General features: G+C 45.3%; 2 protein-coding genes across 2 annotated transcripts; one reads left to right on the top strand and one right to left on the bottom strand.

Annotated features, from left to right (window-relative positions):
- Window positions 1–6,737: 6,737 nt before the first annotated feature.
- Window positions 6,738–7,993, top strand: LOC133899455 (aquaporin NIP3-2-like). The gene is made up of 4 exons (XM_062340442.1): window positions 6,738–6,947; window positions 7,163–7,596; window positions 7,704–7,763; window positions 7,846–7,993. The coding sequence occupies exons 1-4, from the start codon at window positions 6,738–6,740 to the stop codon at window positions 7,991–7,993; spliced, it is 852 nt and encodes a 283-aa protein (XP_062196426.1).
- Window positions 7,994–18,837: 10,844 nt separating this feature from the next.
- On the bottom strand, window positions 18,838–20,258 carry LOC133898353 (aquaporin NIP3-2-like). The gene is made up of 4 exons (XM_062339022.1): window positions 20,052–20,258; window positions 19,313–19,735; window positions 19,117–19,178; window positions 18,838–18,982 (listed from the first exon to the last, which is right to left on the bottom strand). The coding sequence occupies exons 1-4, from the start codon at window positions 20,253–20,255 to the stop codon at window positions 18,838–18,840; spliced, it is 834 nt and encodes a 277-aa protein (XP_062195006.1). The 5' UTR covers window positions 20,256–20,258.
- Window positions 20,259–20,874: the final 616 nt, after the last annotated feature.

Genomic DNA, 20,874 nt, shown 5'->3' on the forward strand with positions numbered 1-20,874 from the left:
ACCCAGGGACTCGACAAAGGCAAGAATCAGATATTTGATGTTGAGAATGATGTCTGCTGCCTCCTCTACCAAACACTCAAACCCCTCTGTCACTACTGATGTGTCGAGGTCAGGGTTGTAGCTTTTGAGAAGACCAAACATTGTCTCGGCGCTTACGGAGGCTGACTGGTTCTTGCGATCGAGGGTCTGCTTCTTCAGTTTTGAAAGCGCTAAAATCGCAGCGTCTCGTTTAGCAATAGTTGTGTCTCATTCAGCAGCATCATTATCTCGTTCGGCAGCAGCAGCATCCCGCTTCGTAGCCATGGTGTCTCATTTGGCAGCCATGGCCTTTCAGTCGGCTTTCGCTGTCTTTAGGTCACCTCTAAGCTTTTCCTAATATTTGGAATTATTATCGATAGCGTTCATTGCCTCGTTAATAATAGTTTCCTTGTCCCTAATAATGGACTCAAGAACTGAAAAAGGATTCAAAAACCACAATCGCATGATCAAAGTGGTAGGATGGGAATTCCTCACCCGATGCCGGCCTCCAGTTGGCTAGATCGTGAGGAGAAATGATTCCTTCGCCTTTGAGTTCCTGGAGTTTTGATTCTTGCATCGTTGAGATCTCCCAGGCTTCGGTCAAGAGCCTCATCTCATCTAGTTGCTTGGGGGAGAGTCAACAGTCTTTAAGTTGGATTCTTTCTCAGGTGAGGAAGGAGAGGTGGAGTTCTTGGAAGGGTTGGAAGCCATGAACGAGATTTTCTATGTGGCGGCACGAACTTGGGCGGAGAAAGGTGAGAGCTTAAAGTGGGAACTGACGGCGAGAGGATGAAGAATAGCTACAATCCAGGTTCGTTATGCTAAATAGCCTGGTAATTAACGTTCACTTTGGTAAGTGCTCTCGCTACTGTGGCACCTTGTTCAGCGTGAAAGACGGGATGATAGCGTCGTGTGAATCTTTGCACGCCCATCCGAGTGCATTAAATGCATTTATACCTAACATTTCAAATTTCGGAGATTTTGTTTTAACTTTACCTAGAGATGGATGTCGAGAAGTTGACTTTTCAAGCTTTCTTGAGCTTCGAGTGCGTACAATGGCAGGGCGCTCGACCCAATAGTGCTTTTACTTGATATTCGGAATAGAATATCCTTTGCTCTATTCTTTCGACTACAAGTTTGACGTACTTTGCTCGATCAGGCTTAGGCTTAGCGGTACTTGAGTAGTTGTTTGTGGAAATCCTACTCTCTGAATAGTGTTAGAAAGCTGCTGTCGAATATCTAACTATAGGGTATATGCGTATAAGGAGTACACTATACACAGATATGGTACATCATATATCTGATGGATAACTTCGGATATTATGGATCCGAATCTGCGGGAACCGTTATACTCGAAGATCACGAAAGCCTATATTATGAAGGTCTCGATCGGGTTAACCAACTCGAGTATGACTAGTATCTAAGCTGAATTCGGCTACCTTGCCTTGGCCGATAAGATAAAAGACTCCCTACCGACTACAACGGGCTCAGGGCGGCGCCAGGATCCCTATACAAGGTGGGGACCTAGACGCCCAATGAAAGGCAACCCACGACAGATCCACACCTACATAACTCGACGCAAGAACCAAGACCTTAGCTTTGGAGATACTCGGCAACTTCAACTCTAGATTAGTTTAGATCAGATCTACTCTATTATAATAGGTTTAGCCACACTACTTGTACTGGAGACAATCTATATATGACATCATCCACATAAAACGTAAGATATTACTCCTCTCTAATATCTAAATATATATATATATATATCACGTGTCTTGTTTCCTGCCTATTGTCATGAACTAATATCTGGAGAAGCTACACAGCAGCTGTCCAGGTCCAATCACGATTAGACACAAAACATAATCCCTCTAGTTTATTTGTAACCAGTATTAGTGTGCAACTTGTGGATCCAATGAAAAGGATGTTTAGTGGACAGCCACACCAGCTGCTGTCTTTTCCTTCATTGGTACATACCAAGTTTTGTTACTCCAAGCAGAATTTCAAAATACGACGGTTATCGTTGAAAATCACAGTTACCGATCTTATGGCTCCGTTTTGGTTTCCGAATACGAACGGTTTTCAAATTTAAATTTAAAAATTCAAAAAACATTTAAAACAAATGCTAAAAACTAGAGATAATTCTAAGACTTTCTGTGAAAAAATAATTCAAAAATAATGTCGTTTGCATCATATTCTATAGGGAGGAAGTTTGAAAAAAAAAGAAAAAAGCTAAAGCGTGCAGCTTATTTATTAACTTATGTTAAGGAAAAACTTAACATACAAACACATATTTTTTTTATAGTATCTTAATAGGATCTTTAAAATTAGTTTCACTTCATTTAAAGTTTTATTAATTTCTCCATAATTTTTACAAAGTTCACAAGCATAAAATGAATATGTTAAGAAATAACACTGTAATTAACCTTTTCATGTCTACCATTATTTTTACTACATAAAGCATAGTATAAATAAACTAATAAAAGTGGTTTCACTAATTTTGGAGTTGTGATGGGTTAGTTATGAATTAATCTAGTCACAACATATTTACACAATCCTACATATTACAATAATTAATTCATGAGTTCATGTATTTTTAAAGACATAGGACCATGTAAGAAGACTAAAAAAATTGGTTTCATGATTTTTGGATTAGTAAAGAGTAAACTATGCATTTAACTTAGTTTAGCAAATATATTTTCTCATAGAAAATATTCAAATTTTTTATGAGTATAAATACTTTTATCATGTGGATCATGTTACAAGGAAACCAAAAAGAATTGTTTCACTTGATTTGAAAATTTTACAAGGTTGAGACTTTTTTTTTTGAACTTTACTAAAATTCGAGAAAACCGCTCGATAAATCGCTAAAATTGAGCAGTTACTGACAAAACTGAGTGGTTACTGATAATACGGGAAATGCAGAAAATGCACTCAATAAATCGGTGAAACCGCTCGGTAACCGATGCAAACCGAGCGGTTACCGTTCGGTCGATTCAGTTCGAATTCTCGCCAAATTTTAAATTTGATCGAGTGAATTATTGCCGAATTTCGAGCGGTTATTGCGATAACCGCGATTTTTCGGTTACCACCGGATCTCAATTTTCGTGCCCTAAACGGTTTTGTGAACCCTAAGTCGCAGTCACTGGGGTAACACTCCTGTACTAGCTGGTTTCTTGAAAATTAAGTCGAGCTCGAATAGGAACAGCAACAATGCCTGAAAATTGAGCTCGCAGTTGGTAATAACACTGAGATTTACATTTTATCCGTGCAATTTTTAGTCTGGTTCCTTAGCCCTAGAAAGTGCGTTTCGTTACTTCTATTGCATCCGCAATGTGACCGTACGATCCAGTCAGCTGTTAGTAGCAGTTTGTCAAAATGCTATACTTGTACTAGTAGCAATTTTAAACTATGAATACTTGAGTAGAATCTTTTGAACAAGGTAGCAGTTTGTCAAAATACTATACTTGAACGAGGTAGGGGTAATGCTTAAGCATAATAGCTCATAGCAAGTGTCGGCGGGTTGTAATAAAAATATAAGTATTAAATATGGTAACATCAAGTATAAGCTTAATGTATGAAGATTTGAATGTACCATGAAAGCATCGCAGAATGAATATGTCAGGAGCGATACCATAGTTTGGTTTCAGATAGAAAAAAAAGAGAATATTTGCCAATTTTCCTCCACTTTCTTTATTTATTTTTATTAGTAAAACAAGTCTCATAGTAATAGTTGGTAAAGAGGCGGAGAGGCCATAGGATGAGGATGAACGTAAAAAATGAGTAAATTATTTAAATTTTAAAGATTTTATTAGATGTAAAAAGAGTAGGAAAGATGTGTCGCGGAAAACAACTCTTACTTTATCTAGTAGAAAAGAGATGGGTAGGAAAACTTGAAGAATTCACATTTATTTATGTCTAGAAAATAGGGAGCTAATTTCAAGGAAGCTTTGGTGGCAATTTTACGGTGATAATGGTACAATACCTCAGTAGCCAATTTCTATCTCATAGTATTGATCCCTATTATTGGCCATGAATAATCACAATTCATTATCCTCTCTTGTGCTCTGAGCAGTTGGTGAAACAGTTGAAGTAGGGAACTTCGATCCGAAGATTGCTACCTTTTGGATTGACTCTGGTAATTAGTTGTTTACAATACATTTTCAATTATCTCAGCTGGACATGATATGAACCTTTTGCCTTCATGTAACTGCAGACAATAGACTGAAGGGTGTCTTCCTTGAGAGTGGAAGCTCAGAGGTAAAAATACTGGCACCATCTTCGAAATGACAATATATTGCATACCTAGGATTGTTCTGTTTCCCGAACTTAATACTGAGTTACTAGCCATTTAAGTATGAGCATATTTGATCTCGCCATGACCAAAGAGCTTGCTATTCATTTCTGGAGTGAATATGTGAGCCAACTTGAATTCACGACAAATTTTCTGCAATCTTTCAGGAATTCTCCCTTCTTCCACAACTCGCCAAATCTCACCCCGTTGCGTTCCCAGCGGAGCTGCTATTAGAACCAGCCACCTGTATACAAATCTGCTACACCGAAAGATCTCTCTCTGCAACTCCCTGTAGAATAGCAGGTACCTGATATTTTTGCCATCACTGCTATACAGATCTCTATCTCGACAACTACCTGCATTTGGACAATGATATTATTCAGCTCCTTCACGTGTTCAATGAGGGATTAACTAGCCTTTTAATGTATCGTTAGGTGGTATACAGGCCATGCTGATTGTTCTCGTGTACACGGATGGTAAAATGCAATATGATGGGACATGTGCAGCGTATAACATTCCTCCCAAGATTACTTTTTCCTGCAAGAACAATTGTAAGTGATAAACACTGGGTTGAGGAGAAGGGCATAAACACTCGATGCTTCGCGTTATAGGAGAAAAAAAGAGGCTTCGCGTGGTAGGAGAAAAAGCTTGCTCAGTATGCAGATGTATGTGCATGTGGTTTAGTAGCCGCTGCTTGTAATACGGCAGTTTATTTTTTTTTCACTCGATGCATGTCTTCTTTTGTACATTTAGAAAACATCATGAACATTGCAAATTGAAGTCAACCATTAATATAGCATATTCTTTTGACTTTGTTGGATCCATGTTCCAGAGGCTTCAGTGATCAATTATAAACCAGTTGCCTGTTATAGGGAGTTTGATTTGACTTTTGCTGCTATAAATATTTTAAGTTTTGAAATAACAGTGTTCCATTTTCTATTTTTTCCTTTGCATGAGTTCTGTTTTTCCTTATCCAAGAATTCTAGTATCCAAGTATTCGCCTTAGATTATCTGTTTTTTCTTGAATAATTGCACTTAAACCTCCGCACCGGGTGAAACAAAGAAAAAAATAATTACTTTTTCAGTTAACGACACAATATTCGACACTGATAAATTTACCCCATTTCATTCTGTTACCGATATTCTGCATCGAACATAGTGATGTCCATTTACTACAAAATATGTATGTAGTTATATATTTTTCCAACTTTAGCTAAAAACAATCGAACGAACCGTCAAAACAGCCTGATACCCAAATCAACATGTAGTTACTACATGGGTGATACCGTCAAAACAGCCTGATACCGTCAAAACCGCCAAATATGTTTGAGTAATCTTTTTTTTTTGTGCTTTTAGCTTGATGATCAATGATCAATATTTATACTGATACTCAGAATATAAATATATAAATATGATCATAAAAGACAGACAGAGATGTATGTCTTATACTGTAGAACCAGAGGGCGGGATAGTCCAGTAAATTATCCCCACGGCTGGTAAGATGATTGTTCTAGTGACATATCTTTTATTTTTACACCGCACTACACCAGCGTGTCAGACCATCACCACTTGCACCATCGTGTCAGGTGACCACCACTTGCCCTATCGTATCAGGCGGCCACCACTTATGTTATCGTGTCAGACGATCATCACCTATACTAACATTAAATACCGATCACCTCATAACACATGAGGGTGGCCTACAGGTCCCTCTTTATTGATATTTATGAAGGATTGAAGGCTCGGGGATCTGGAGGCATCCCAGAGCCCCAGGCTCCAAAGGGGGCTAGAGCCTAATGACTTCAGGCTGGGACTGTTGGGGCCAGAGATGTTGAGGGTTTTTAATGGCGATACCTCCAACAATTATCCATCGATCTTTGGAAGGTTAACTAGAAAGGACTCTCTTGCCCACAGAGCACAAACTGCATTCTTGTACTCTTGGTATTTCAGTACTTATCTAGTAAAAAAATTCCTGGGAATATGCAAAAGAATTCTCTTGGCATCGTCACAGCTGATCGAGCACTCTCTGGCCGATAGCCAAAGGACAAGTATTACAGTCACTGACTCGGCACTCGCCTCTTGTTGATTAGCACCTAATAAATCCATTTAGTCCATCTCTCACCAAATATTCCTGATCATATTCTCCAAAGCACATCGTACTTCCGATTCAGCACAAAAAAATAGTTGATTCCATAAAAAATGGAGTCATGATCATGAACTCATGATCCTATATATACTCCTCTTTCATACCGTGCAACAGATCAGTCAAACATGTGCACATAGATCACAACGAAAGAGATTATGCTGCGCCTACTTAGCTAGGTAAAAAATTAAGCAAAATTATATTTATATAAAAATAAAAGGACATGAGTATGTTAGAGAGATCTTGCTAGATTGGAGCTGAGCTGAGAGAATGGCTGGTCACACGATGAGGGGTGAGGACCAGAGGCAGGTGGCGATCAGCATGTGCTCGACGCCGGGCGACCGGAGCCTCGCCGGCGTCTCGACTCCGAGATCGGCGTCCGGCTCCAAGCTGGTGCCGCTCGAGTCCTTGGAGAAGGTGATGCGCAAGTCGAAGGATCAATATCTACATCAGCATGAGCATGAGCACACTCCAGAAGTGCCACTCGTCAAGAAGGTAAGCACAAAAAATACATCGCGCTAGTTGATTCCCTCCAGAATTCAAGTGGCAATAATATTTGAACATTCTTCGGTAAACATCGTGTGTAACACGATCATCGAAACAAGCCGATCACCTCATGTAAAAGCTTAGCTGCTAAGGAATAGTTGATGGCCATATGTCTGGTCGTGTCTGAAGGACACTGCTAGCATCATATCTTGCGTGCACCGTAGGTGGCTGCGGAGTTCATCGGCACGTTCATCCTGATGTTCACGGTGCTGTCCACCATCGTCATGGACGCGCAGCACGGCGGCGTGGAGAGCCTCATCGGCATCGCCGCCTCGGCCGGCCTCGCGGTGGTCGCCGTGGTGTTCGCCGTCGTGCACATCTCCGGGTCGCACCTGAACCCGGCGGTGAGCCTCGCCATGGGCGTGTTCGGCCACCTCCCGCGCGCCCACGTCCTCCCGTACGCGGCGGCGCAGACGCTGGCGTCCGTGGCCGCCGCGTTCCTGGCCAAGGGCATGTACCGCCCCGCGCAGCCGGAAGTCATGGCGACGGTGCCTCGCGTCGGAGCCGCGGAGGCGTTCTTCCTGGAGCTGGTGCTGACCTTCGTCCTCATGTTCGTCATCACCGCCGTCGCCACCGACCCGACCTCGGAAAGTGCACCGTGTCACCAACTCACCATGCACCATATACACATTTTCACCATGAATTAGAACTGTAGAAACAAATAAAATGTTCACCTGTACCTGTACGTGTTAATATTGTGCAGAGTAAAGAGCTGATCGCCATCTCGATCGCGGCGGCAATAATGATGAACGCTCTGGTTGGAGGGTATGTGCTACTGCTGCTGATCGATCCAGCGGTTAATACATATGGACAGTGCTGCGATTTCACGTTGCATGCATGCATGCAGGCCGTCGACGGGGCCGTCGATGAACCCTGCGCGGTCGCTTGGGGCGGCGCTGGCGACGGGGAAGTACACGGACATCTGGATCTACCTCGTGGCGCCGCCGCTGGGAGCCATTGCAGGAGCTGGAACCTACACCCTCATCAAGCCCTGATCGATCTGACCGTGCCAACAAGGTGAATGTTGATGACTTGAAGTATCCAGTACAATTAGTTTATTACCTTACACTAACTAGAAATCCTTAACATTGCTGGCTCCAAAACTCTCTTTATTATTGGTTTTGTATCTAGCAATAGGCAATGGGCAGTGATAGTCCCTGATTATCACTACTGGCCTGGAGACCAGCAGTGAAAGGGTTATTATTGCCGGCTGAAGACTTAAGTCAGTAGTGATTACCAGTCTCCGATTCAACGTGTTTGTGACCGAATAAAGTAAAAAATATTTTTACCAATCACTGCCCACTTGCTATTTTTTCACTCGAGTTCCAGGACTCGAAAGCACGACCTCGATCCAAAGCTCCACACACATGATCTCTCTAACAATGTCACATCTCATTCGTTCTAGAGTACAATAGTAAAATCAATTCTTTTGATCTCTTCTGATCGAAGTTTCAACGGCTATTTGCACATCTAAATGATCCTAAATGAAAAGGTTATCAACTACAAAATTATACATCTTATTGAGTTCTACAATGTTAATATAAAGTTTATCTCCATCTGACTCCGTATGAAAAAGTTTGTGTCTAATCAGTACAGTGTTCAGCAAAATAACCATAACTTTTGTATACGAAGTCCGATTTCGACATTCGACCTCTACTTTCGAAGCTAATGAGCAGGCGTATCTGAGTTACCAAACTCACGATAAAAATCTTTAAATTTTTAGCTTTCAACTTTATGACTATGTGTGTATCTTTTTCCATGAATTCCTACTAAGTGTTTTACAGTAGATCCAGACCAAAAGTTTATAGTCAGGTATGTGACTCCCTTTATACTAGTTTTAGATATTTATTTGTGCATCTATATGGCTTCAAGTAAAGATGATAACAAAGTTATAGATCCTGTTGAAAGCTATAATTTTCATATAAAGTTTGTCTTTATCTTATTTTGTATGAAAATATTATGAATTTTTTAAGATGGGCTATCATCGACCACGATTAAAACTTTGTTAAGATGATTTGAGTATTTAAATAACCTCTAATTAAAAAGTTTTCAACTACAAAGATATAGATTTCATCGAGGGCTATGATTTTCATGTAAAAATTTTCCTCATCCAATTTCATATGAACAAGTTATGAATTTTTTAAGATAAATATCATCCATTATTACTGCCGACTCATCACACAAATCGGCAGTGATACTTGATGAACTATCACTGTCGGGTCATGGCTAGAACCGACAGTGATAGTTCAAGTATTACTGCTGGCTAGTACCCTTACCTGACAGTGAATCATTAATACCGACTCAAGCCATCAACTGACAATGATGTTTTTTTATTACTGCCGGTTTATAAGCCATATTTGCTGATTCTTTCTGTGCGGCTTTATGCCTCATTACTGTTGGCTCATTAACAACTGGTAATGATAGGCTGGTATATAAGTTTGATTTTGTAGTAGTGTTATTCCAAGTAATTTTGTCCTGTTGAGTTTCACGCACCAACTTGATCATCAAAAAGTTTTAATCTGTTGATGAAATCCAAGAAGCTTACTTATATTTCAGCATTTCTTTTTCCAGTAAAGGTATGAATATCCAAATGGCTAAACTTAAAAAGTAAGGAAAAAATATAAAGAATTGAACAACCAATCCAATAGCAAGATTCATTAAAATGAGTATTTCTCTAACTATTTAATTAGAATGACACCATCCCGCAGGGTACAAGGACAGACTTAAACATTTGCACTACTACAGAACCGCTTATAGATACCAGCTCGCACTGCCGGTTGTGCAAGAACTGACAGTGCAAATGTATCACTGCCGGTTCTTAATCTCCTACGTCTGAACCATGCTAGAGCCGCTACGAACCGGTACTGATACCGATTATTAGTACCGGTTTATGTTACAAACCGGCAATGATACAGAACCGAAACTGGTGAACCGACACTGATGACCGGACCTGAATTTTTGGTTCAATGTTGAGATGATTCTTATCCTTTCCCCACTGGTACTATTCACACCACACAACCTTATCTCTTCTAATCGGATCTCTCTCTCTCCCCCAACCTCTCTCTCCCGATCCCTCTAGATCTGTTGCCAGGGAGGCAAGCCAAGGTGACCATGGACGTGGCAAGGCAACTAGGGAGGCACGCTGCTGGGATCAAGCTCCTTGTTGGTGGATTAGAGCTCATCCTACAAGATGGAGCTCCTCGTCGTCGAGATCGAGCTCCTCAACAGCAGCAGCTCCAGTCACCACAACAGGGGTAGAGGTGCTCCTCAGATCTCGTCCTCTCCACCTCATCATGGCTATCAGCACAGCCTCCTCCTGTATTTCCACCCTGACCGTCTCCAGCACGCCATCATGTACGAGGCATTCCCGCAAGCATATGATGGGCACCCGTCCTTGTGTTCGATTTGTTTGATTTGATTGTGAGATGATTCACTTTGTTTGATTTGTTCGATTTGATTGTGAGATGAGTCGATTTATTCGATTTGATTATGAGATGTGTTCGTATGGATGAGATGAGTTGATTTGTTCTTGCGTTGAGATGATTTGATTGTGAGGTGTGTGTACTATGGTGGTGTACTTCATGCCGCCTCTTTTTCTTATGCAGGGCAGAGCAAGTGAGCACGTGCAGGCATGCGGCCATGGGCGAGCGCTTACGAACGAGCGTGACAGTGGGCATGCAGCTGAGTGGCCACCGGTGAGAGCGACAACAGATGTGCGACCGAGCGGCTGCGTGGAGCCAGCTCATTTCTTTCTTTTTATTTTGTGTTTTGGGAGGAGGCATCACTGTTAGTTGGAACCACGAACCGACAGTGATGCCTACTTTTAGTGTCCATTTCAGACCCGGTACTTGTTGGGGAAACACCCTAGCCCTTAGATATTTAGACGACATGCGATGATATTATTATAGCAATTATAGTCCCAGCTACCACCTCGCTTGTAAAGGGGTGAAAGGCCAAAAATACTCTCGTATGAACATGATTGTAATTAATATAATATCTTAGGGGCAGACTGATAATTTCTCCTACCCCTTCTCTCTATAAAACAAGCTCCACAGGGGCAAGCAAGGGGAGGCTAGATTTTTCCCCTTTGATAACAAAGACTTTCCTCTCTCTCTCTCTCTCTCTCTCTCTCTCTCTCTCTCTCTCTCTCTCTCTCTCTCTCTCTCTCTCCCTCTCCTCAAAGCTATTGGCCATCTTCAAGCTTAAATCCTCCTTAGTGAGTAGGATTCTCGCTGTGTGCTATTGGGGCACATTTTTCGTGCTCCAACAGCTAGCGTCGTTAGTTGGGAGAGGCACAAAAATCTCCGTTAGGAAGGAGAGGAGTAGGAAGAATCTTCGTGAACTGGCTTGCTGTGGGGAACGACGTGCGGGTGGAGATGGTCGCCGCATCACTACAAGCTTGCGGGCTGGTTCTTAGGAAGTCGTGAGGCATGTCTGCGGCTCTGGGATAGAGCACCTCTGAATCCAAAGGTGAACACAAAGGTAAAGTCCATGCGAGCCTCCGCACATGAGAGGTTAAAATATCTTAAGGTGGCTGCCTGCTAGCCACTCCTTTTTAAGAGGCGACACACTCAAGTCAATCTAAGGAAAAGGACTGTAACTAGGACACGACACCCCTTAAAGTACTCCCTGCTATGTTAGGTATCGTGCTCCTATAAAAGCCCACTTGGGGCTATCATGCACTGATGTGAGAGGTAACCATAGAAAATGCATATTAGTGCTAGATAGTTTTTACACATTGCCGCCGTGCTAGTAACCTTTTCATGCAACAACTCGCTCCAAAGTTCAGAGGTGTGACTGGCTAACCACGACTGGAGCCCCCTCGTGCTCCCGGCTCTATAGCAAGTGCATGGTCAAAAGCCCACATCAGAGGCAGGGCGGCGGAACCTCACACACTGTTTCCTCGGGACACCTCTCTGGCTCACCACGCCTCTGGCCGCCGGTGCCGAAGGGCCCCCTCTGGCTCACCTCCACACTGGAGGCCATCCACCTGCCGCACCTCGAGTCGTCCCCTCGGGCCGCCCCTCCATGCTACTAGCTTCCCGTGCTGAAGGGCCCCCTCCGGCTCGCCTCCATGCCAGGGGCCATCCATCGGCTGCACCTTCGACCGGACCCTCTGGATCGCCACACCTCGAGCCGTCCCCTCCAGGTTTGCCGTGCCTCGAGCCACCCCCTCGGGCCACTCCTCTGGGCTGCTAACTACCAGCATCGAAGGGCCCAATCCGGCTCGCCTCCACACCGAAGGCCATCCACCGACTGCACCTCCAGCTGGACCCTTTGGCTCATCGTGCCTCAAGCCATCCCCTCCATGCTCACTGCGCCTCGAGCCATCCCCTCAGGATGCCCCTCCACGCTGCTAGCAGCACATGCTGAAACGGCTCCCTCCAGCTCGCCTCTACGCTAGAGGTCATCCATCAGCCGCACCTCTAGGTGGACCCTCTGGCTCACAACACCTCAAGTCGTCCCCTGGGGTCGCCTTCCACACTGTTGGTCGCCCATGCCAAAGGGCCCGCTCTGGCTCGCCTCCACACTAAAGGCCATCCACTGGCCACACGCTCGAACCAGACCCTCTAGCTCACCACATGTCAAGCTGTTCCCTCCAGGATTGTTATGCCTCGAGCCACCCCTTCATGCTGCTGGCCGCCCGTGCCGAAGGGCCCCCTCGGTTCACCACGCCGGAGGCCATCCACCGGCCACACCGCTATCCAGACCCTCCAGCTCACCACCCCATGGGCCGCCCCATGCTGGGGGACCCTCTGACCCACCTCTACTTCTTAGCAGACCATCGCACTAGAGTTGGTGGCCTCTTCATGTCCCAGGCCACCCCACGCTGAAGGCTGCCGTTCGGAGGCTTACCACAAAGCCAGAGGCCGCCATCCGGAGGGTCTCCCCACACCGAAGGCTCACCTCCTCAGCTCGGGCCACCCACGCTGGAGGCTCTCCCATGCTAAAGGCCACCGTCCGAAGGCTTACCTCTACACCTTGGACCACCTCACACCTGAGGCCACCGTTCAGAGGCTCACATCCATGCCGAACGCTGCCGCTTGGTTCACCTATGCACCAAAGCCAAAAGCCCTTTGCGCCACGTGCCACCCTGCGTCGAAGGCCACCCTCCGGCCCACCATCACACCTCATTCCGCTCAGCGCCAAATGGACACACCTCCAGTTCAACGTCAGCATCAGTGGCATGATGCTAGAGGTGACAGTCGCGGCATCCTCAAGCATTGTACGAAGGGAGCAGCTGTGTTTGAGGGAGGATGAAGAGGCTCTATGGTTCATGAAGGCGAAGAAGATGAATAAGTGAACCGGCATCTATAGGCGATGGAGCTGAATGGTGAGCATCGTGCTCGCCGCTTTTGTGATGACTGTGGTGCCCCTTGCTTTTGTTCTCAGCCGGCACAATGTTGAAGCACTGACGATATGGATTGGTACTGTTGTGCCTGGCTTATGCCAAGCAGCCCTGCAGGGATGGTGTAGCCTGGGAACCATGGCCTACAGCCACGCCCTGGAGAAGCTCCCTTCCAGAAAGAGCGTCAAGTTACTAGAGTGCAACACCGACTCCAAGGTCACCCCGATGAGGCCTACATGAGTGAGTAGAGACAAGAGGCTGCAACATGTTCAATATGGAGCTCACCTCTACTTCGGAGACGGGAGAACCCCCCTCAAGTACCGATTTCATAAGGCCACCTCAGGGGTGGGGGGGCTTCGGTAACATCACTTCAAGCTCAATCACATGGTATTAATCAAGGTCTACATGGTGAAGTCAGCATGGGAGAATCTGTTGGTTAGCACGGACGTAATGTTGGTTCAGATGGAGATGATCCACAAGACCACAAACTACATTAGGAGGAGTCGCACCCTCTTAGACAACACAAGGTGGATTTGGTCTTGGGTGGCCTAGATCAAGGGGCATGGCTCCTGGGCTACAGGCACAAGGAATATCCTCGTCACCACTATATCTGCAAATCAACAACACTGTATTGCCACAAGATTCAACAGCCTTAGAGTTGTTTGGAAATGGCCTGCCAGTAGCTCAGGATCAAGCACTGACATCTTCTCAGCTCTCATGTAGCCTTAGGTGTAACTGCACCTACACTTCAAACAAAGCACACACTTCCTCGACAGCTCCGTGCCTCGATAAAAGCCCATGATGATAGCAAAAGCCCATCACAGTGGCACTTCCTCTACCACCTCGAAGGCCACATGCCTCGGTTGTGTCGAGGAAAGACTCTGCCACCTCGAAGGCCACATGCCTCAGTCATGTCGAGGTAACTGATTGCCACCTCAAAGACCACATGCCTCGATTGCATCAAGCACAAACCCTTCGCCACCTCAAAGGCCACAGGCTTCAATCACATCGAGGTAACCCTCTGCCACCTTGAAGGCCACATGCCTCAGTCACGTCAAGGAAACCCTTCGCCACCTCGAAGGCCACATGCCTCGGTCGCGTTGAGCACAAACCCTCGGCCACCTCGAAGGCCACAGGCCTCGGTCACATCAATGTAATCCTCCACCACCTCGAAGGCCACATGCCTCGGTGCCACATATGACACGAGGGGGTCAGGGACGACGCACCGCGTGCCACATATGACACATAAGGTGCGGGACGCGCCCTCCGCTCACTCACAACCGAAAGATGTGAGGGGGTTGAGGGATGATGCTCCGCGCAGTACACACTTCACATATGCTAAATGATGCGCCCACCGCTTGCTCGCAATAGAGATGCAAGGGGAGCCAGGGGTCAGAAAGCCTATGATGGCAGGCACCGCGCAATGTTGGATCAGGAACAATGTAGGGGTTGAGATCCTAAAAAACTTGAGTGGGACTTGGAATAGGTTGGTTCCAGGGCTTCAGCGTCATCATGATGACCTAACCTTGCCGCGTCTACCAATGAGGGGGTAATAGACTTCCTCCCTTTGCCTTGCCGTTGAATTTGCCTCTGACTTCACGCGACCCTCCGACAAGACTAGCCCCTGTAGAGCATCTCCATGACTACATGCTGAGGGGGTTACGGACTGGCTCCCTTAGTAATGCCATGGCCTTCGCCTTTGTCCATCGTCACCAGGCTCCAGATGGCCCTACCTCCATTGAGCCACACCGTGTCTATCGCTAAGGGCAGACTACCTCCCTTAGCCTCACTGTCGCCCTTGCTTCCGGACATCACCGCGATGCTCCGACCGGACTCGCCTCCGTTGAGCATCACCGCGACTACATGCTGAGGGGGTCACGGACTGCCTCCCTTAGCCTTACCATCGCCTTCGCATCCAGCCACTGCCTTGGTGCTCTGGACAACCTTTCCTCCATCGATCCTCACTACGTCGACCACTGAGGGGCTAACGGACTGCCTTCCTCGGCCTCACCATTGAATTCACCACCGACTTCACCGCAACGCTCCGGCCGACCTGCCTGCGTTGAGCATCTCCACGACTACATGCTGAGGGGGTCAAAGACTACCTCTCTTAGCCTCATCGTCGCCTTCGCCTTTGGCCATTGCCGCGGGGCTCAAGACGGCCCTACCTCACTGCATCAACCTTTGAGGGGGTAGCAAACTACCTCCCTCGGCCTCGCCATTGACTTCACCTTCAACCACTGCGACGCTCTGGCTGGCCTCACCTTTGTTGAGCATCACCGCGACTACATGCTGAGGGGTTATGGACTACCTCCCTCAGCCTCACCGTTGCCTTCACTTTCGGCCATCGCCACGGGTCTCCTAACAGCCCTGCCTCCGTTGATCTTCATCGCGTCTACTACTGAGAGGGTAGCGGACTACCTCCCTCGGCCTCGCCGTTGAATTCGCCTCCAATTTCACCGCAACGCTCCAACTGACCCTGCCTCCATCGAGCTTTGCCGCGTCTATTGCTGAGGAGGTGGCGGATTGCCTCCCTCAGATTCACTATCGACTTCACCTCTAGCTTCATCGTGATGCTCTGACCGGCCTCGCCTCCATCGAGTATCTCCGTGACTACATACTAAGGCAGTCATGGACTGCCTCCCTCAACCTCGTCGTTGCCTTCGCTTCTGGCCACCGCCGTGGGCTCCGGATGACCCTGCCTGGTTAATTGATAATAAGAATGAAAACCAAGTCACTTGTGAAGATCAAGTGACTTAAGGTATAAAGTCATCAATTAGGTTTTATGGAGTAACCCATATGCTTTGTGCTTGAGAGTGAGTTGGGGTTAGGTTCTATAAGAATGCATGAGTTGAATTGATATATTTAATATACCAAGTTAGAAGAGTAAGATCAAAACAAGTTTAGTGGACAACTTATATGCATGATGCTTGCGGTCCATAACTTGGTGGTGAACCAAATAAAGATGATGTGAAAAGAAGTCTTCCATTCTTGATGCATGGGAAGCAATCAAGAGAGCTTCATTAAGCTTTTGGAGATCGAGTGAAGATCAAGATAGAAGCGAGGATGATCATCGTCATCAAGAGAAGATGAGTTGATAATGAGCCTTGAAGAGCTATGAGAAGCGTCGGAGCTTGGATGATGTGTTCATCAAGTTCGATGGGATTTCTCAAGGCAAAGGTATAACTAGAATAGGTTTTCTAGTTATACTGGTCTCAAGGAGTTTGGCGGGAGACTGGATTATAGGATCGATAGCCGTACGATCAAGAGGGGTTACCAAAAGTGTTGCTCGATTGTTGTGTCGAGTGCTCATACCATGTGCTTAGTGCGGGATAGGTTTGTGTTGAGAGTTTGTTTTACGAGTTTGGGGTATCTAAAAGGTGTTTTAGATTTAACCTTTTATTGTTGTCGGTCGTAGTGGAGAAAAGTAGTTGTGGCCAAGCCTTAGTGGTGTTTGGCATGTTACATGTGGTACCTAGTTTAATCTTGGGGGATTAAGCTTTGTAAAATTGGTGGAAGTGTCTAAATTGACTTTTGAAGTGTTCCTAGTTTTTATCCAATGTGGTTGGGATCATAAATTTAGTAGGGATGTGTATCCCTCTAAAGAAGCTTTCCATAGAGTCTAAAATTACCGAAATCGGACATCGGGATCAAAAGTTATCGCTATTTTTCTGAGTATCAGCTATGCTGATCGGATGTTCCAATGAACAGTATTAGAACATCTGGTTAACAGTAATTTTGAATGTTTCGATGAATAATTCGGATGTTCCGATGTGTTTGGAACATCCAATATTAAGAAAGTCGGTGTTCTGTGTTTGGAGTTAGTTTTGGATCGGATGTACCGATCCATACATTTGATGTTCCGATATGTTGTTTTTTCCAGATTCGCCCGTTGGGATTCGAATGATCAAATGTTCCGATCAGTGCAGAATCTTTCCAACAGCTAGTATTTCAGAGTGGGGTATAAATACCCCTTATCCTCCTAACATGTTGGGGGCTTTTTGGCTGGCTTTGTGGTGCTAAGAAGAGGTGTTAGAACTTGGTGTTCCACCTTTGAGTGCTCTCCTCCCCCCTCTATTAAGAATTTGTGAGATTCAAGCCTTTGTGGCTTAGTGAGGATAGAGTGAGGTGTGTGAAGCTTGGGTTGCTCGCACGTGTCATATTAGTTGCGTGTGTTTGAGCACTTGGTGTTGATCGTGCGTGAGTTCAGGAGTTTGTTACTCGTGGAGACCACCATCTCCTAGACGGCTCAGTGTGGATTGTCGGCGATCTCCTCAAGTGAAGATTGTGAGGATGCCTAGAAGTGGTAGTGAAACTCACCATCTTTGGAGTGGAGGAAGAGTTGAGCATAGTGGAGACGATGAGTGTAGTTGTGCAACCTCGTGAGGAAAATGGTTGAAAAAAACTCGACTCAAGTGTGACCGAGCTTCCTCAACGAAGACGTAGGATATCGTTGGATATCCGAACTTCGGTAACAAATAAGCCATCTTCGTATTTTCTTACTCTTGTGCATTACTTTGATATTCATGTTTGTATGCTTATATATATGTGCATTGAGTTAATTTCGTGAGATTCAATCTAGCTATTTTTATATACATATCAGAACAACCAAAGTCAATTCGGAACATCCGATGAATAGTAAAATTGGAACATCCGATGAATAATATCGGAACATCCGATAAATAGTGAAATCAGAACTTCCTATTAGAGTTTCTTACTTAGATTTGAATAATCTTTGTCACCTTATAATTGTAACATTCACATTTGTTTAGTTTGTTTGTGCACTAGTTGAGCCTAAGTATATTTAGGTTTTTCATCTGAGAAAATATGTTAGTTTATTAACGCTGCAAATTTAGGCCAACTATCAAAAGGGGATGAAGTTTTGCAAAAACGCCTATTCATTTCTCTCTAAACGACATCATTGTCCTTTCACCAATAAATACATAAGTTACATATCTTGTCGAGAGCTTCGGTTTCCACATGTGGAAGGCATTATTTGGATTACGGAGCTAAGAGATATGGGCCCCGCAATGAGTGATGCGCTGAGGAGTACAAATCCGGACATAATCTTTCGACGTGTATTTGGGAGTTATATGCCAAGATTTGAGCTTAGGCCTTGCATGTTGGACGTCCAAGGATGTTTTTATGGTTGCGGGGTGATTTTTATAGTTGCGGGGTGGTTTTTACGGTCACGGGTTTGCAATCTTAAAAACAATATGATTTTATGGTAAAAATGTGATTAGACATCAGCAAAATATTAGGTGACTGGAAACTAGCAAATTTCTTTCATCAATCAGCATATATAAGTTCTCATATAAAAAAAACACATACATAAGTTCATGCATAACCACTTCCAATTAACGTTAGTTAACCGAGTAATTTCAACTTGCGTACATGAAATTCTACAAGTATCATTTGAATCTGGTCTAGACCCCCCCCCCGCCCCCCCCCCCCCCCCCCCCAAAAAAAAACTAGTTTAGCCATGCATAATCACTTGAGTGCAACGTAGACTCCAGTGCCAGCAATGGCGCCGAGCGGAGGAGCAACCATGTAGACCCAAATCTTGGTGTACGTCCCTGTGGCGATGGCTGGACCAAGGGTTCTTGCTGGATTCATCGACGCTCCCGTCGACTCCCTGCTCACCAAAATTCAGCACATATATGCATCAATTTAAACTTTTTTGAACGGATAAATTTAAACTTTAATCGATCAACAAATGAAGCAATTAGATGGAGTGCATAAAACAGTGGGTTAACTAGTTTCACGTACGCGGAGATGAGAGCGTTCATCATCACAGCTGCCCCAGCTCCCACAGCAATCAACTCTTTCACCTGCATAGATTTGTTGGGCATGATCGCCATTAGCATTCTCAGAGAGTGATAAAGCGAGTAAGTTAGGGGTATCTTTGGAATGCAAGAATTTTACAGAAAAATTTGGGCGTTCCGAATAGGGCCTAAGTACTTACTGCTTTAGGATCAGTAGAAAGAGCGGTGATGACGAAGAGGAGGATGAACGTGGTGATGAACTCGACGAAGCACGACGTGGTGCCAAGCGCCGGCACGGTGGCGATGGTGGCGCCGAGGTTTGGCGAGTCATAGATAGTCTTGACCGCGAATGAGGCCCCCGTGGATCCAAGGAACTGTGCGGCCATGTAAGGCACGAGGTGAGCTGGGGGGAGGTAACCGAACACTGTCATGGCAATGCTGACAGCTGGGTTCAGGTGGCTCCCGGAGACGTGGACGAGGGATGCCACGATGACGACCACGGCGAGCCCCGCCGTCGCAGCCACCCCGAGCAGGCCCAGCGCGCCGCCATGCTTCTCGTTCATGATGAGTGCCGACAGCAGGGCGAACATGAGCAGGAATGTCCCCAGGAACTCTGCCACCACCTGGGACATTAGCAGGGAATTCAAGGTGAGACCTAGCAATGCATATGTGGAACTTTGATTGGAATGTGAATTTGTATCTATTTCTTATTTTCATATATGACTTATTTGTAAGTTGCCATATTAATTTTGCCCCCGTAAACTAGAAGTCAATTTTCTTGGCTACCAGATTAGCTCCGCAATGTGTATGTCTTTCATTGTCAGTTTGATTCAATGTTTCAAAATCGTGACTTCAGAAACTGCAAGTCACTTTATGAATAGACCATCTAACCATTCAAGGCGAAACGACGAGGAAAGTTTGAGTAGCGTGTGAACATACCTTCTTGATGAGAAGAAGGGCCGCCCTCTTCGCGAAGCTACGAGCTGGATGAGCTGCCTCATTTTGCAACCCCAATGGAAGGATCTTGTTGGAAGGAGACTTTGGGAGGAAAGGGGACATCTGGGGGATGATGATTGCTATCTTGTCATCACTCATGTTTTCCATGGAAGCTGCAGCTGCAGGGATGCTCACTGAGACATCCATGGAGGCACTCCTGCTATGCTCCATTCTCTCGAGTCTCGAACTGAAACAGCTATGTTTTTCTCTGACGAATCTGATCAATAGCCAGCTAATTCAACTGGATCAAGTGACGCTTCTGGTGTTCTTGTACCTGGATGAGGAGAATGCAATGCAGTGGAGGGGTGTATATATAGAGCCCTGCATTTGATTTATTTGGCTAGCCTGTATAGCTTTTGGCGGGCACGGCATAACGTGATCTACCTGTTCAAACAAACAAAAAACAATTAGCTCCAAACCCATTAGTGATGACAGAATGACCGAATGAGATGGCCCCAACAACATCCTAGAAAAATTCACTGCCGAATGTGAAGACCGATTATTCTACTTCTGTTCCTGTCACATCGTTGGCCCGGCCCGTTTTACTTGTTCAAACTTCGAAAAGAAAGCATATACTGTTTTCTCCTTACTATGCATGTATGTGCCGTCTCCTTTGCCTCTTGTGGTCACAGCACCTGATGGGCGAAACAGATGCCGATTGATCGATTCTATGAATAGCATGTCAATAAGTTAGTGCATGTCAGCTAGCTCAAATTGCTTAAATTATCACATCAACATGCAGCTACTATCTTTTCCAAGCATGCAT

This window comes from Phragmites australis, chromosome 18 (genome assembly GCF_958298935.1).
Source record: "Phragmites australis chromosome 18, lpPhrAust1.1, whole genome shotgun sequence".
NCBI lineage: Eukaryota > Viridiplantae > Streptophyta > Magnoliopsida > Poales > Poaceae > Phragmites > Phragmites australis.